At 39.6% G+C, this 15,763-nt stretch overlaps 2 protein-coding genes across 2 annotated transcripts in view; one reads left to right on the forward strand and one right to left on the reverse strand.

Moving 5' to 3' along the window:
• Positions 1-9,165, forward strand: part of pitpnc1a (phosphatidylinositol transfer protein cytoplasmic 1a) — a 60,943-nt gene extending 51,778 nt beyond the window's left edge. The window contains exons 6-9 of the mRNA XM_058048801.2: positions 1,792-1,887; positions 7,312-7,467; positions 7,688-7,751; positions 7,825-9,165. Coding sequence (XP_057904784.2) covers positions 1,792-1,887; positions 7,312-7,467; positions 7,688-7,751; positions 7,825-8,138 — 630 coding nt within the window. The 3' untranslated portion in view covers positions 8,139-9,165. The remainder of the gene's footprint in view (positions 1-1,791; positions 1,888-7,311; positions 7,468-7,687; positions 7,752-7,824) is intronic.
• An 883-nt stretch (positions 9,166-10,048) lies between these two features.
• On the reverse strand, positions 10,049-15,712 carry slc25a19 (solute carrier family 25 member 19). The gene is made up of 7 exons (XM_058049446.2): positions 15,553-15,712; positions 15,025-15,171; positions 14,799-14,954; positions 14,552-14,722; positions 12,630-12,810; positions 12,265-12,395; positions 10,049-10,670 (listed from the first exon to the last, which is right to left on the reverse strand). The coding sequence occupies exons 2-7, from the start codon at positions 15,154-15,156 to the stop codon at positions 10,473-10,475; spliced, it is 969 nt and encodes a 322-aa protein (XP_057905429.2). The 5' UTR covers positions 15,157-15,171; positions 15,553-15,712; the 3' UTR covers positions 10,049-10,472.
• Between the last annotated feature and the right edge of the window lie 51 nt (positions 15,713-15,763).

The raw sequence follows: 15,763 nt of genomic DNA on the forward strand, positions 1-15,763 counted from the left end.
CTGACGGGCGTAACAGGGCCTAGCTTAGTTAACAATTTGTTATGCTCAGAGTCCAATAAAGTTAAATTCTCTTACGTCCTTACGTCTCTTTTCATTGCCCAGTCCAGGTACATTGGAAACATAGTCAAGGAAGTGCCTTTTTATAACGGACAAATTCAGATTTACGCAAATACCGGATATAAATCCGATATATGCGTAAAACTGACATTTTCCGGTACACGCATATAACGGATTTCGCTTATATCGGACAAAACCAGTGGGAACAATTGAATCCGATATATCCGAGGTTTACTGTATAATTTATTTAATGACAATTACACAGTATTTTCACTGCAGGGGTTTGATCATGTAATTCATTTGACTTCCAGTTGAAGCAATAAACTGCACAATTTTCATCTATTTTTTAACACTTGTGTGCCATCATTTGAATCATTTGTTGTTGTTTTTTATACAGTGGTACCTCAGTATAAATAAATGTTATAGAAAATTAGAGCAGAAAACAATGTGAAATAATTATAAACATCACTTTTGCGTTTTTATTAAATGACTTGAATCGTTTTATTTTCTTGGCCAGAATGGATGTTATTGTTAATGTATTAAGGGGCTGGATTATGTCAGGCGGTCAATGTCGTCATTAGTGATTAGTGCTCGCACTAGAGTGTGGTTGATTGATCATTGTCAGGAGATGCGTAAAGCTACAGCAGACTCATACCTCAGCCTCATCTATGTGTGTATCTGTTTGCCATTAGGAGCATATTAGAAACCCACAGTATTGCTATCACAGGCAATTGTTGATGGGGTAAAGGGACTAGTTTGTGTAAAATTGTCATTAGACTTGCCAAAGCAATGTGCCTCACAGGATACCGTCATAGTCTTTCATCCCTCACCTCATTATGATTTAAACTAATAAATCCTGCTGCTTCATTGTTGAATACGACCTATTAGAAATACATTCATTCAGTCATTCTTTTTCTACCGTTTATCCTCGCGAGGGTCGCAGGGGTGCTGGAGCCTATCCCAGCTGTCTTCCGGCGAGAGTTGGGGTACACCCTGGACTGGTCGCCAGCCAATCACAGGGCACATATAGACAAACAACCATTCACACTCACATTCATACCTATGGACAATTTGGAGTCGCCAATTAACCTGGCCGGAGAAAACCCACGCATGCACAGGGAGAATGTGTAAACTCCACGCAGAGATGGCCGAGGGTGGAATTGAATTCAGGTCTCTTAGCTGTGAGGCCTGCACGCTAACCACTCGGCCGCTGTGCAGCATTAGAAATACATATTGAAGCAAATTTTACATATTTTTCCTGTAATTTTTTTACTTAAAATACTTAAATAATACTTAAATAATAAAAAAACGCTAAAATCCTACAGTATTTCAGTATTTTACACAGAGATGACCAAGTGCAGATTCGAACCAAGGCTCCTGACTGTGTGGCCTACATGCTAACCACTCCTCCACCTTGCAGCTTATTTGTAGACGTAATTAAAATAGTACTTAAAAGATTGCCTGTGAAGTTAATTAACGGTTGTATGACGGCCACAATTTGACCCTTCTATCATCATTTCCAGACCAGCGGGAATGATTTTCTTGTTGTACCTGCTAATGTCTTCCAATCTGCGCTACATTTGTTTTTCACCCACAGCCAGTCTGGATCCATTTAAACACACACACAGCATGTGGCTTGGGAAATCACAGCATTCACCACACAACATTGGTCAATTTCCCCTGAAATCGCATTTATTGATCCTGCTGTCCTCACACGGTTGTCTTTATATGCAGATATTTGGCAGCGAGCCAAGAGATGAGGACACTGAGGTGTGTTTCGTGGACATAGCCTACGACGAGGTCCCTGAACGCCACTACAAGGAGTCCGAGGTAAGGATGCTACCATTAAATCACATGGAACTACGCCTGTTTTGTTTTGCGAATGAATCACATGCAAGAGTGATGAAGTTAATTAGTGACCATGCGCTACTGTATTTATCTACTGGTTGAGATGAGAGGCTGGGGGCTTGCTTGTTGATATGTGTGAGTGTGTTTAAGGGGGGTGAAGTTGTGATGATGGACAAGCCCTCAGGTGATTTGTGTGTATGGTTATAAAGAGTCACTGCAGTGGTGTTTTATTATTGGCAAGTCCTGACACCACCACTGGCACACTGGGGGGGTATGTAATGTACTCATTTAATGCAGGCCCTATTTAGAGTATGCTGGAAAAATGTGGAAAATGCTCACATTTACACATAGATCACAAAGTGAAATACTCATACACCAATTCCTCAAGCCTCTAATAACCTGAGTCTCACCTTCCAACACACAGCAGAATAAGAGAATAAAATTTATAGAATTTATCTACTCACCTGTCCATCCCTGGTGGTGTAATAGTACAGCTGCTGCCTTTTGAGGTAGAATCAGAATAAGAATCGCCTTTATTGTCATTGTATACAACGTTGCATACAACGAAATTTTAGTGCAACTCCACGGTGCATTTTGTAGAAAGTAAAATAAGAATAAGGAAAGGGATAAAAAATAAAACAAGGAATAACAATATAAATATAAATGTGGCCAGTGCTGTTCAAAATAAGTGTAAATATATGTACATCAAAAACAATAACCTTATGCAGTAACAAAATGTAGAATTGCAGTAACCAAAATGTGGAATTTCAGTAAACAAAATGTAGTATTGCACATATTGTACCTGCGTTTCACTTGGATGAATGAATCTTATTGCACATAAGTCCAGTATTGCACGTTTGAAGCATTATTGTACATAACAGTGAGGTGTTTTAGTAGTGCAAAAATAAGTATGTTCATTTATGATTGTTCTTTGCAGTGATGGCTTTGGGAAAGAAGCTATATAGTATATATATATACAGCGGGGAAAATAAGTATTGAACACGTCAACATTTCTCTCAAAAAACATATTTCTAATCGAGCTATTGACATGAAATTTTCACCAGATGTCGGCATCAACCCAAGTAATGCACACATACAAAGAAATCCAAACATTTATGTCCATAAATTAAGTTATGTGTAATAAAGTGAAATGGCACAGGGAATAAGTATTGAACACGCGTACTGAAATTTATTTAATACTTAGTGCAAAAACCTTTGTTGGTGATTACAGCCTCAAGACGCCTCCTGTATGGAGAAACCAGTCGAATACATTGCTCAGGTGTGATTTTGGCCCATTCATCCACACAAACTGCCTTCAAATCTTCAAGGTTCCGGGGGTCTCTTCTGTGAACCCGGATCTTCAGTTCTTTCCAAAGATTTTCAATTGGATTCAAGTCTGGTGATTGACTGGGCCATTCTAGCAGCTTTATTTTCTTTTTCCAAGCTGTGTGCTTGGGATTGTTGTCTTGCTGAAAGATCCACCCTCTTTTCATCTTCAGCAGCCTGGCAGATGACAGCAGATTCTGATCAAGAATGTCTCGATACTTTTCTCCAGTCATTATTCCTTCAATGATATGAAGTCTACCAGTACCACATGCTGAAAAACAGCCCCACGCCATGATGCTCCCACCTCCAAACTTGACTGTTGGTATGGTGTTTTGGGGGTGATGTGCAGTGCCATTTTTCCTCCAAACATGTTGTGTCTTATGACATCCGAAGAGTTCAATTTTGGTCTCATCTGACCAGAGTATGTTCTCCCAGAATGTCATGGGTTTATCCAAATGTTGTGTCGCAAACTCCAAACGAGCTTCAACATGCTTCCTCTTCAAAAATGGAGTCTTGCGTGGTGTGCGTGCATGGAGGCCATGGCGGTTGAGTGCATTACTTATTGTTTTCTTTGAAACAACGGTACCTGCTGATTCCAGGTTTTTCTGAAGCTCTCCACGAGTGGTCCTGGGCTGTTGGAGAACCCTTCTGATGATTGTTTTGACTCCTCTGTCTGAAATCTTGCGAGGAGCACCTGGCCGTGGCTGGTTTATGGTAATGCCGTGTTCTTTCCACTTCCGGATGATGGCCCCAATGGTACTCACTGGAACTTTCAGAAGTTTAGAAATGCGCCTGTAACCAATGCCTTCAGTGTGTTTTGCAACAATAAGGCTGCGTAGGTCTTTGGACAGCTCTTTGCTTTTACCCATCATGCAATGTTTCTTGTCTAACACCTTGCTGGTGAGAAACCTTTTTAAAAGGCATTAATCAGGACTAAACCAGCCGATATTACTTTGCACTAATAGGGGACAGGTTAACCTTCTAAATACTGACAAACTCCAGCTGCTTTCTTGGCATTCCAGACCTTTTTACCCCTCCTTTTCTTCATGTGTTCAATACTTATTCCCTGTGCCATTTAACTTTATTACACATAACTTAATTTATGGACATAAATGTTTGGATTTCTTTGTATGTGTGCATTACTTGGGTTGATGCCGACATCTGGTGAAAATTTCATGTCAATAGCTCGATTAGAAATATGTTTTTTGAGAGAAATGTTGACGTGTTCAATACTTATTTTCCCCGCTGTATATATATATATATATATATGTAGGTAGAGACCAGGTGTTCGATCCCTGCCTCCCAGTTTACTTTTTTTTTATTTTGAACATGCATCTATATAATATCAGGTTCTCATTGGGAGTGACCAGGATGGAAAGGATCAGGAAGGAGTACATCAGAGGGACATTACATGTTAGAGGCCTTGGAGATAAAGTCAGAGAGGCCAGACTGAGGTGGTTGGGACATGTCCAGAGGAGAGATAGTGAATATATTGGTAGAAGGATGCTGCGTTTAGAGCTGCCAGGTAGGAGGCGTAGAGGAAGACCAAAGAGGAGGTTTATGGATGTAGTGAAGGAGGACATGAGGGTAGTTGGTGTGAGAGAGACACATGATTGGGTGGAGGAGATTGATTTGCTGTGGCGACCCCTGAAGGGAAAAGCAGACAGAGAAAGAAGAAGATCTAACTAATATCAGGTTCAAGTCAAATAGTATTTTTTCTTCAAATCTAAACCATGATATATAAATTATAATATTATATATTATATATTTATGTATAATATTATATATTTATTCATTCATTCATTCATTTTCTACCGCTTTTTCCTCACGAGGGTGCTGGAGCCTATCTCAGCTGTCTTCGGGCGAGAGGCGGGGTACACCCTGGACTGGTCGCCAGCCAATCACAGGGCACATATAGACAAACAACCATTCACACTCACATTCATACCTATGGACAATTTGGAGTCGCCAATTAACCTAGCATGTTTTTGGAATGTGGGAGGAAACCAGAGTACCCGGAGAAAACCCACGCATGCACGGGGAGAACATGCAAACTCCACACAGAGATGCCCGAGGGTGGAATTGAACCGCAGCTGTGAGGTCTGCGCGCTAACCACTAGACCGCCGTGCCGCCATTATATATTTATATTTATATTTATATTATTATTATATTATTATTATATATATTTTATATATATTTACAATATTATATTATATTATATAAATTATTTTGCTCTTAATACATAGCATCCAGTTTGAAAGGAAAAGCAAAGCAGCACACCCTACTATAAGGCAGTACGATCCATGTGATCTCCATGTGAACGAATTATGATAATAAAGTTATAGGTCATAGATTTAAAATGTATTTTTTAAAAGTTAATCATGAAAAATTAAAAATATTTTAATACACTACAATGATTTTCTGAGTGTTGAAAATGCGTATTTTTAATAAGTATTATTAATGAAAGTCACATACATAATAAATACATTCATTTCATTTTGACTCAAGTGATGTCATCCTGTAAAGCTTACCTGTGGACATCAGATGTAGACAACAAGCAGAGCACGTGCACTCCCTGTAGGGGATGAAGCGTCTGCCACAGTTCCAACATGAGTGCCTGAGACAAATGAGCAGAACTGTATAATTTGTCCGGAGGGAACGCTAATTAACCCATATAAGATTCTTAATTAAAGGCCTCCTGTTGAGCAGATTGTCAGTGCTTGTGTGCACGTGGCTTGTAAATGGATGCAGCTGTTGGTGGTTTCATACTGTTTTATGCAGTGACGTAAAAAAATATGAGTTTAATGGAAGTCAATTAGTTGGGCACTACAGAAGGTGTCCAAAGAAATTATGTGTTTTCTACTTTGGTGGCAAATGTAGTCATTTTTGAGTCATGATCATTTAACATTCGGTAACAGAGCCTCGTTTTTTGTAACATAGGCCTGTGGCACATTGCAGAAATAAAAACAGCAATAATAGGGAAATACAGGAAAAAGGGCATAATGTAGCAAAAAATAGGAACTGTTGATACAAATAAGCATTACACACTCTGTGTGGAGTTTGCATGTGTGCGTGGGTGCGTGGGTTTTCTCCGGGTACTCCGGCTTCCTCCCACATTCCAAAAACATGCTAGGTTAATTGGCGACTCCAAATTGTCCATAGGTATGAATGTGAGTGTGAATGGTTGTTTGTCTGTATGTGCCCTGTGATTGGCTGGCGACCAGTCCAGGGTGTACCCCGCCTCTCGACGGAAAACAACTGGGATAGGCTCCAGCATACCCCCGTAACCCTCGTGAGGATAAGCGGTATAAAAAATGGATAAATGAATAAACATTACAAAGATGTTCTTTAAATAAATGTATCGTGGAACCTTGGTTATCGTGTTTTTTTTGGTCAACTCAGTTAGCATACAATATGGCGCGCCTCTTACTGTGTTATTATACACCGCATTACTGTTAGCTGCTTACTAATACATAGAAAACTGATGTCAGCTAGCTAGCAAAGTTACACCAAAAAATAACATTTTGGGGGTTTTACACTAATATTTTTACATACATAAAACTTGTAAACATATAAATATGAAAGGAAGAGCAACATGGACAGAACCTTTGTGTTTTGCTGTGGGTTATTTATTCAAATTCAATAGTTTTGGACCCATGATCTGAAGAAAAACAGAGACTAATGGAGAGAAACTATTGAATTCAAGAAATAACTCTTGCCAAAACACAAACGCCTGTGTTGCTCTCACTGCCACATGGTGTCTTTGTCAACAACAGATCTTCAGGGAAGGTAAAAGTAACCTTAAAGTAACCTTAAATGTTCATGTATTTTGATTAGTTTTTTCATGTAAAACTTGAATTGCAAAACTATAAAAATGGGCTTTCTGGAACGGATTATTTCTTTGACTCAGTTAGCGTCTGTTTTGGTTAGAGCCAGACTTGTGACACTAACTAAGGTACCACTGTACACTGTATTTTTAAAACAACACATGCATCACAGACAATTATGCAAATTAGACAATGATGTCATTTAAACACCTATAATCTCACCCGATGATGTGGTGTCTCACGGCCATGTAGGATTTACGGTACTTCAAGTCAAGGAAGACGGACCGAGGACTCCTGCAGGAAGGATGGATCAACACTCAAGACCCCATCATGTGCTCCTACAAGCTGGTCAGCGTTAAGTTTGAAGTGTGGGGCCTGCAGACACGCGTGGAACAGTTTGTACACAAGGTCAGCATAAAAAATCAGTTTGTCATGTTTGTATCTTGGAGACTTAGCTTGCCTATGTAGATGCACAACCAGATGGCCTCAGCCTGCAAAAAATTGATCACATGGTGTAGCAAGAGAGAGATGACAAAACAAGTGACTCATTTGAATCATCTGATCTCCAATAAGTCACACAACAACCAGCAGAATGCACTTTTGATTGTTTTCTTGGAATGCTTCTCAGGTAATCCGAGATATCCTTCTGTTGGGACACAAGCAGGCCTTTGCCTGGGTGGATGAGTGGATAGGTAAGTGTTTGTCCGGGTTCTTGAACCAGCTTGTTCATCTCCAACATCTTCTATATTGTCTCATCCCTGCCAGACATGACAATGGAGGAGGTCAGAGAGTATGAGCGTGCCACTCAAGAAGCCACAAACCTCAAAATCGGCACCTTCCCTCCAGCCATCTCCATCACAGAGACAGCCCTTCCATCCAGCACCCGCAGCGGCCCAAACAGCGCCCCGTCCACCCCTCTCTCCACCGAAGCCCCCGAGTTCCTGACTGTCCCGAAGGACCGTCCCAGAAAGAAGTCTGCCCCGGAGACCTTGACCCTGCCGGATCTCCAGAGCCGCCGGGATTCCATTTTCAAACTTCCCAGCTTCTTCTCCTGGAACGCCAGCCCTCAGCCCGAATGAGAGCGCGAGGGAAGCCGCCCCAAACGTGTATACGCCCTCTACTCTCAATGAAGCAGAGGATGCCTGCCTGCCCAGCACATCCCATAATGCCCCATCAGCCAGCCAGCTGAAGGAGACTTGTCAGCATGACTGGCAGAGCCTGCAGACAGGCAAGCCTGAAGTCTTGCAGTTCCTTAAAAAGGGATGGAAACTCCACGGTGGCCCTTAAAAAGTCCAGTTAAGTCTGCCAGTGAGCACCACTTAGCCCAATTAGGTGTAAAATACATTCCTTAAAAAAGCTCAGGGTGTGGTTGCTCAGATATGTTGTGATTGAAACAGATGATGCACATTTGTGTTGTTTTGCTTCTGGCAGTGTGCTTCAACACGTATGTGTTGTTGGGCCTGTGACTGTAACACTCGAATACTACTATGGTTTCTACAGCCACACTTGGTTGTAAGTGATTGTATAGCTGTAAATAGCATATGGTTTTTATTATTAATACTAAACAAAATCTTCAGACTGAGTGCATTTTAGGCTGGTGGACTGTAACCAGCTTGTAAATACAACATCAACAACATGAAAAAGTAGAAACCGGAGATGATATCGCATAATAGTAGTCAAAAATGTATATGATCACGTTTAATCCTGATGGCAAAGGCGAGGTCCCCTGCAAAACGTTATTGGACACAGTAAGACATTGATGTTAAAATAAGACAATGGTGCAACATCTCCACATAGCCAGCCACCAAGTGATGACTCAGCATCAGTAATGTAAATATTGTCATTTTCACCCAATCAGATTTTATTCAGGACTGTATCCTTACTAATAACAATCCTGTTTTCATGCTAACTGACTGTTGTGTATTTAAATGACACACTACCTATTTACTGTGCCAGTGTTTTGCATGGGTTTGGCATAATTATGTGCGTTCTGTGTAGTTGTAAACTCAAACTGTATTGACTTTATCCTATGCTGGAGTTAACGTTATGTAAATGAAATGAATTGAAATAAAATACTGTAGCAGCCATATGTGTGCGGTGGTTTTTTTTTTGCTAGCTACAGCTTTTTTTTTTTTTTATATATTTTATTACAAACTTCAAGTGTACAAAACAATATAAGCAGAATTACAGGAACATAAAAGTGCAATTTCTACAGCACAATATCAACAAAAATAAGAAAAAGTAAATAACAAAGAAAGGAATGTGCAAGGGATATTGCTTGAAAATAAGAACAAAATAAAAACAATAGAAAACATGTCACTTAAGCTTGTTCTTCATGTGAATTGTTTTTAGAATGTTCTCCAATGTACGAAAGGTTTTCACTGCTTTTCTGATTTTGATTATCAGGTCCAGTGATTCATATATCTTCAGTTCAGAAGAAAACTGGTGAATATTTGGCTTGCATAACATGACTCTGGATTTTGAATATGGAATTTTAACACAAAAATAACACAAATTTCACAGCATTCTGCAAAGCTTTATGAAGGTTACATTGTAGAAATAATAACCTTTTCATTTTCATTTTGATGTGCTACTTACCACAGCTCACTTTGAAGTACTCGGGATAGTGTGGTGCTTTTTCAAAATGGTTGCTGTAGTTAGCTCATTTTCCAACGTCATGCTAATTTTTGAAATGTTCACAATCATGGCAGAAGGACAAGAAATGTTTTTCTTTGGTTTTAAACCGCCATCTTTTAGACCGCTTTTAAAGGAGAATTTGGCGCCACGATTGTTTCTTCTGGTGATATTTTATTGAGGCAGGTTTACACACTGGCGCCCCATGCTGTTAGACGTGAGTACTGCATGTTAGAAATTAAAATGGCTGGCATTACAAGTCAGCCTACTTGTACGAAATACAATAAGAATAAAATGAAATATCACACAACACAAACTACATAACAGCTATAAACTTTAATAACAAAATGCTGTTTCAACACTTTTCTTTGACCTCATAAATATCACACAGTTTATTGATAATGACTAAACACGAAAGGTTAAAATGTGCAAATGACAAACCAAAATAATCCCACATTTTTTTGATCAGTTTTTGATAGTTTATAGAACCTTTTGTAAACGTGTTCTGTAAGTGCTCTGACCCATTTATTGTGGAGTTATGTGCGGAAATGGTCCTCTCCAAAATTAGCTCTTTGATTAAAATTTCATCCAAATCCACTCATATAACGTATAAACAGATAAACACCTGGTAAAAACACAACCTACATGCTTCACTTGATGAAAGGTAACAACCCATCATGATAAATAATGTTTTCATCAGTCAAAAAAAAACCCATAGCCCATTACATGTATGTAAACACAATATAAAGCACCTAGCGACCACTTCCTGTGTCCCTTTGCTATCTTTTGTTGTTCACTCTTTGGCTCTCCTTGAGGTCACACAGTACGTTGAGGAAAAACTCATACCAAAAAAAAGTGAAACCGGTTGACAGCGCCGCCTTCAGCAGGCTGGGAGAGAGGCCTTTAAAGTAGCCTCGAACGCCCTCCTCTTTGGTGATCTGGACCACACAGTCCGCCAGGCCTCGATAACGCCGCACCTACACATGAGCATCACAGTTAAGAGATTTATCCAGGAACATTTTTCAATAGCATCTTGAAGGTTTATTGTATTGTAGCATTCGCAGGTTGTTTATAAGTCCTTAGGATCATTATTACCATAAGTAGGAACGTAGATCGACTGGTAAATTAAAAGCTTTGCCTTTCGGCTTTGGTCTCTCTTCACCACAACGGACCGATGTAGAGGCCGCATCACTGCAGACGCCACACCAATTCGCCTGTCGATCTCGCGTTCCATCCTTCCCTGAACAAGACCCTGAGGTACTTAAATTCCTCCACATGGGGCAGGCTCTCATCCCGGACTCTTGAGATGGCACGCCACCCTTTTCCGGGCGAGAACCATAAACTCGAACTTGGAGGTGCTGGTTCTCATCCAGTTAGAGTTGAAGGTCATGGCTCAATGAAGCCAGCAGGACTACGTCATATGCAAAAAGCAGAGACCCAATCCTGCAGCCACCAAACCAAAACAACACCCTGGCTGCACCTAGAAATTCTGTCCATAAAAGTAATGAACAGAATGGCTGACAAAGGGCAGTCCTGGCGGAGTCCAAGCCTCACCGGAAACGGGTCAGACTCACCAGCAGTCATACACGGAACCAACAGCCTGAATTAGCTGATCCGACACCCCATACTCCCCACAGAATTCCCAGAGGAACACGGTCAAATGACTTCTTCCAAGTCTACAAAACACATGTAGACTGGTTGGGCGAACCCCCATGCACCTTCAAGGATCCTGGTCCACAGTTCCACGACTAGGATGACCTAAAAATGGACCCATTGGCTCTTTATGTTAACTCATTCAATCCCGCCATTTTTCAAAAGTCATAACTCTCGGTACCGGCCGTCTTTCATCAGAAAGATTTTTAAAAATAGGCTAAAAGACCCACCTATTTAATTTGGCTTTTAACTCATGTTCTTAGTATACTCTTTTTTTTACCTTTGAACTTGACTTTTATCTAATGGTTATTTTATACCCTACACCTTTTGTTTTGGATCTTAACCAAAATGTCTTTATATTTTTACAATGCTTATTTTAGTTTTTTATTAATGTTCTTATATATTTTACTTTTTATGTCATTATTTCTATATATACTTTCTATATTCTTATTTTATGTTTTTATATTTTTTATCCCATATTTCCTTAGTGGGGGCTGTTCTCAGTTGGGGGCTGGAGTGTCTCCTCTCGTGGGGCTTACCGACTGGGGTGGCTGGGAACTCTGTGGTGGTGCCCCACCACTGTGGGTCCCCTGCCTACCTGTTGTGTGGTGGCCCCCTGAGGTGCGGCATTATGGCCTTGGCCGTGGGCAGCCCCCAGCGCAGATGGCAGCACTTCCTGAACTGAATACATTCTATGTATGAAAAGTGCTCTACAAATAAAGTTTGATTGATTGATAGAAAAAAAACCGGTTTGTTTCTACCATTTTCTGCTCTTTACTAAATCAGCAGTTGAACATACGTAGGTTAGTTTCAGCAAAGACGTTTAAACATGTCTTTGGTAGCAAATGAGTTAAGTAAAACCAAAGTGTGTTTAGTGTGTGTGTGCACGTGTAGTACTGTAAAGAATGACAAGCTCACCTGCCCAAATTGTACTCGGGCCTCCTCAAAACCTCCAACCTGCAGTCTTTTCTTGAAGAGGTCAAATGGATACGTGATAGTTTTGCTAATCACTCCAGCTCCACTGCCACAGATCAGACTCCTCATGTTTTCTTGGACATCATTTTGAGGGGGAAAAAAACTCAAATCAACCATCAAATGCCTTGCGTTGAATCAATATGCACATGCACAGTAACATGGAATAGTCTATTACATGGAAAAGGGTGGGGGAGTGATCAAAAAGGATGTATTCAGCTTTTTGATGTACTTTTAAGAATATGAATTAAGACTAAAGCAGTAAAGAAAAAAAAACAGTTTTTATGAATCATCAAATGACCTGCACTCACCTCCTGATGTCCCAGCGAAAGGAGGCGGAGTCAGAATTCTTTTAAAAATGTTGTAGAAGAAGAACTGCAATCCAGCGTAAGGAAATACAGCAATGAGTGTCGGTGAAAGGCCGCGGTAGAATGTAAGCGCTCCTTCTGTGCGCCACATTTTAGACACGGCATGTGGCAGGTTCTTGTACATCTGTAAACACACACACACACACACACACATCGTGTAAAATGAGCAATAATACATTCACCACTAAAAAAGTGTTTGTCCCATGTGTTGCATGTTTGTCACACTTAAATGTTTCATATCATCAAATAAATTAAGATATTAGTCAACGTAACAACGCAAAGAACACAAAATGCAGTTTTTTAATGAATCCTTGAAATGAAAAATTGACTCCCTCCATTCCGTTAAAACACAACTTAACTGAGGTTAATTGTGATCTATCAGTCTGGAAATGGTTATAAAGCAATTTCTAAAGCTTTGGGACTCCAGCAAACCACAGTGAGAGCCATTATCCATAAATGGCAAAAACATGGAAAAACCTTCCCAGGAGTGACCGCCCAACCAAAATGACCCCAAGAGAGCATCGATGACTCATCCAAGAGGTCACAAAAGGCCCCACAACAACATCCACAGAACTGCAGGCCTCACTTGCGTCAGTTAAGGTCAGTGTTCATGACTCTTTGAAAGACTCTGGGCAAAAACGGCCTGCATGGCAGAGTTCCAAGACCAAAACCACTGCTGAACAAAAAGAACATGACCTTAAAAAGGCGCTTCATGCTGGAAAAGCCTCCAATGTGGCTGAATGACAACAATTCTGCAAAGATGAATGGGCCAAAATTCCTCCACAGCACTGTAAGAGACTCATTGCAAGTTATCACAAACGCTTGATTGCAGTTGTTGCCGCTAAGGGTGGCCCAACCAGTTATTAGGTTTGGGGGCGCTATCACTTTTCACACAGGGCCTTGTAGGTTTGGATATTTTTCTCCCTTAATAATAAAAAGTTTCATTTAAAAACTGCATTTTGTGTTCAGTTGTGCTGTCATTGACTAATACTTATATTTGTTTGCTGATCTGAAAGATTTAAGTGTGACAAAAAATAAGAAATCAGGAAAAGGGCAAACACTTTTTCCCACCACTGTACTTCAAATAGCAGTGTGTCTTTCAATTCTCTATGCTTTGTCATGCTCTGTCATATTACAACTTTATTCCCACAAAAGTATTAAGTTTTTATTGCTTTGTTTGTTTGTACTTTATTCCTGTAAAATTACAACTTCATTCTAACATTTTGAATATATGTATTCTTGGAAATTAAAACTTAATTCCTGTTAAATTATGTTTTTGTTCGTATAAAATTAAGACTATCCTCATAATATTACAACTTTGTCACACAAGTGCAAGTTTATTCTCATAAAATGACAGTGTCACCGTATTGTCATGAAATGACATTTCATTTTATTTAATGCAATTAATGCTAAAATTAAACACAATTTTCAAAATACTCTTCATTACTTATATATTTTTAAATATTATGACTGTCTCATAATATTTCAGATATAGTCTCATGACTGTATTTTTGTAAAATATCATAATACACTAACTTATAATATTAATGATGAAATATTTAAGATTTTTACTGAATTAAATTGTTTCTTAAAATGATTTTTTTTTCTTATGCTAATATTTTTAGCTTTATCTCATCAATGCGACTTGTTTCTTGTAATATAAGGACTTAATTGATGTGAAATGGTTAATTTTGTCGTAATATTATTATTTAATATTTTGAAATATATGTCTAAAATATAAATATACAACATTCTATCATTTCTTTATGTATTCTGACTTTTCCCTTGTAAAATTACAATTACAACTCACAATATTTATTTTTATTTCAGTCTTAAAGCTCCAATTATGTGTACCAACTTCCCACCTTAGGCTCGCCCTGAGCTGCAAAGCGTGTGCGCAGCGTGTCCAGAGGCTGACACACCACAGTAGCAGAGCAGGCGGCCAAGCCTCCACACATGAAGTGCATCCCTGATGCCTGGCTGTCGAATGCCGTCATGTCATGGACCACCTTAGTCAGACACTCAAAGCTGGCAAACTACAAAGTGCACACATACCAACACATTTTGAAATATCATTTGGTTTAAAAGAAAACTTCTTGAGAAATAATATACCTGGACTGCTCCATAACAAATAGAAAGTAGCTGTGCAGGGATGTGTCCCTTCCAGAAAGCAGAGACTCCCTCCTCTGTGTGAATGCAACGTGAAGCCTGAAATAATCCCCAGTACTTTCCTGATGACCTTGCAGAGGAAAGACTCTCAATCTGCAGCTGCACAGCAACATATCAACACTAGTATTATGCACACAGCATCTCCAAGTAAAAAGATATTTTCTCTTACCTGAAATCGTATTTTAATGACGTCAAATGGGCTGACGACAGCCCGGGTGACTATTCCAGCAGCTGAGCCAGCCAGGGCTGCTTCCTCTGTAGTAAGTGGCGCCCTCTGTGCCCTGGGGTCATAGCCCACCATGTCTTTGTCTGCCACCTGTTAGAATTTAAAATTACAACAGATCATGACTTTCTGGTATTTGGGGAGATATGGATAAATTGATTTGAATTTTTAATAAATTGTTTGTAGTTTATATTCACCAAAGGTAGAGGTAATAACCCAGGTGACAAACATGTTAAGACAATAATAACCAATAGGATCTCAGAGTGAAAATGCTATTATGTTTACATGTTTACATTCAGCAGACTAACTAATTTTAGTAGTGTAACTACTGACAAAATATTTAATAAGTAGTATAGCCTCTGTGCTGTCATGTGGTGAACTATGTAAACAAACCATAGAGGGCATGTTGTAGGACTTAGCCTCGAGCTAATATAACAACAAGAACACTTGCTATCGACGAATGTGCCTACTTACCTACAAAATGTATAGTCCTTTATTAAATGCTTCTTCGACCCGGTACACAAAACAAATATAAAGTCGTACATTCACAAGTTCAATTTATGCTGTATCCAGCATTGAAAGACGCGATTACTTCCGGGTACACTACTGCTTCTTGTATCACCGCGGTTGACGGATGATGAAGATGGTAAAACACCGCCAATAGTGGCTGGAGGTAGACAATGCA

Source organism: Doryrhamphus excisus, linkage group LG16 (genome assembly GCF_037039965.1).
Source record: "Doryrhamphus excisus strain RoL-2023G ecotype Guam linkage group LG16, RoL_Dexc_Guam_v1.1, whole genome shotgun sequence".
Classification (NCBI taxonomy): domain Eukaryota; kingdom Metazoa; phylum Chordata; class Actinopteri; order Syngnathiformes; family Syngnathidae; genus Doryrhamphus; species Doryrhamphus excisus.

Coding starts and splice junctions, on each gene's coding strand:
- slc25a19 (XM_058049446.2), bottom strand. CDS start 15,156: ATGGTGGGCTATGACCCCAGGGCACAGAGGGCGCCACTTACTACAGAG. Junction 14,955..15,024: donor TCATTAAAATACGATTTCAG/GTAAGAGAAAAT, acceptor GTTGCTGTGCAG/CTGCAGATTGAGAGTCTTTC. Junction 12,396..12,629: donor TTTCGCTGGGACATCAGGAG/GTGAGTGCAGGT, acceptor ATGATGTCCAAG/AAAACATGAGGAGTCTGATC.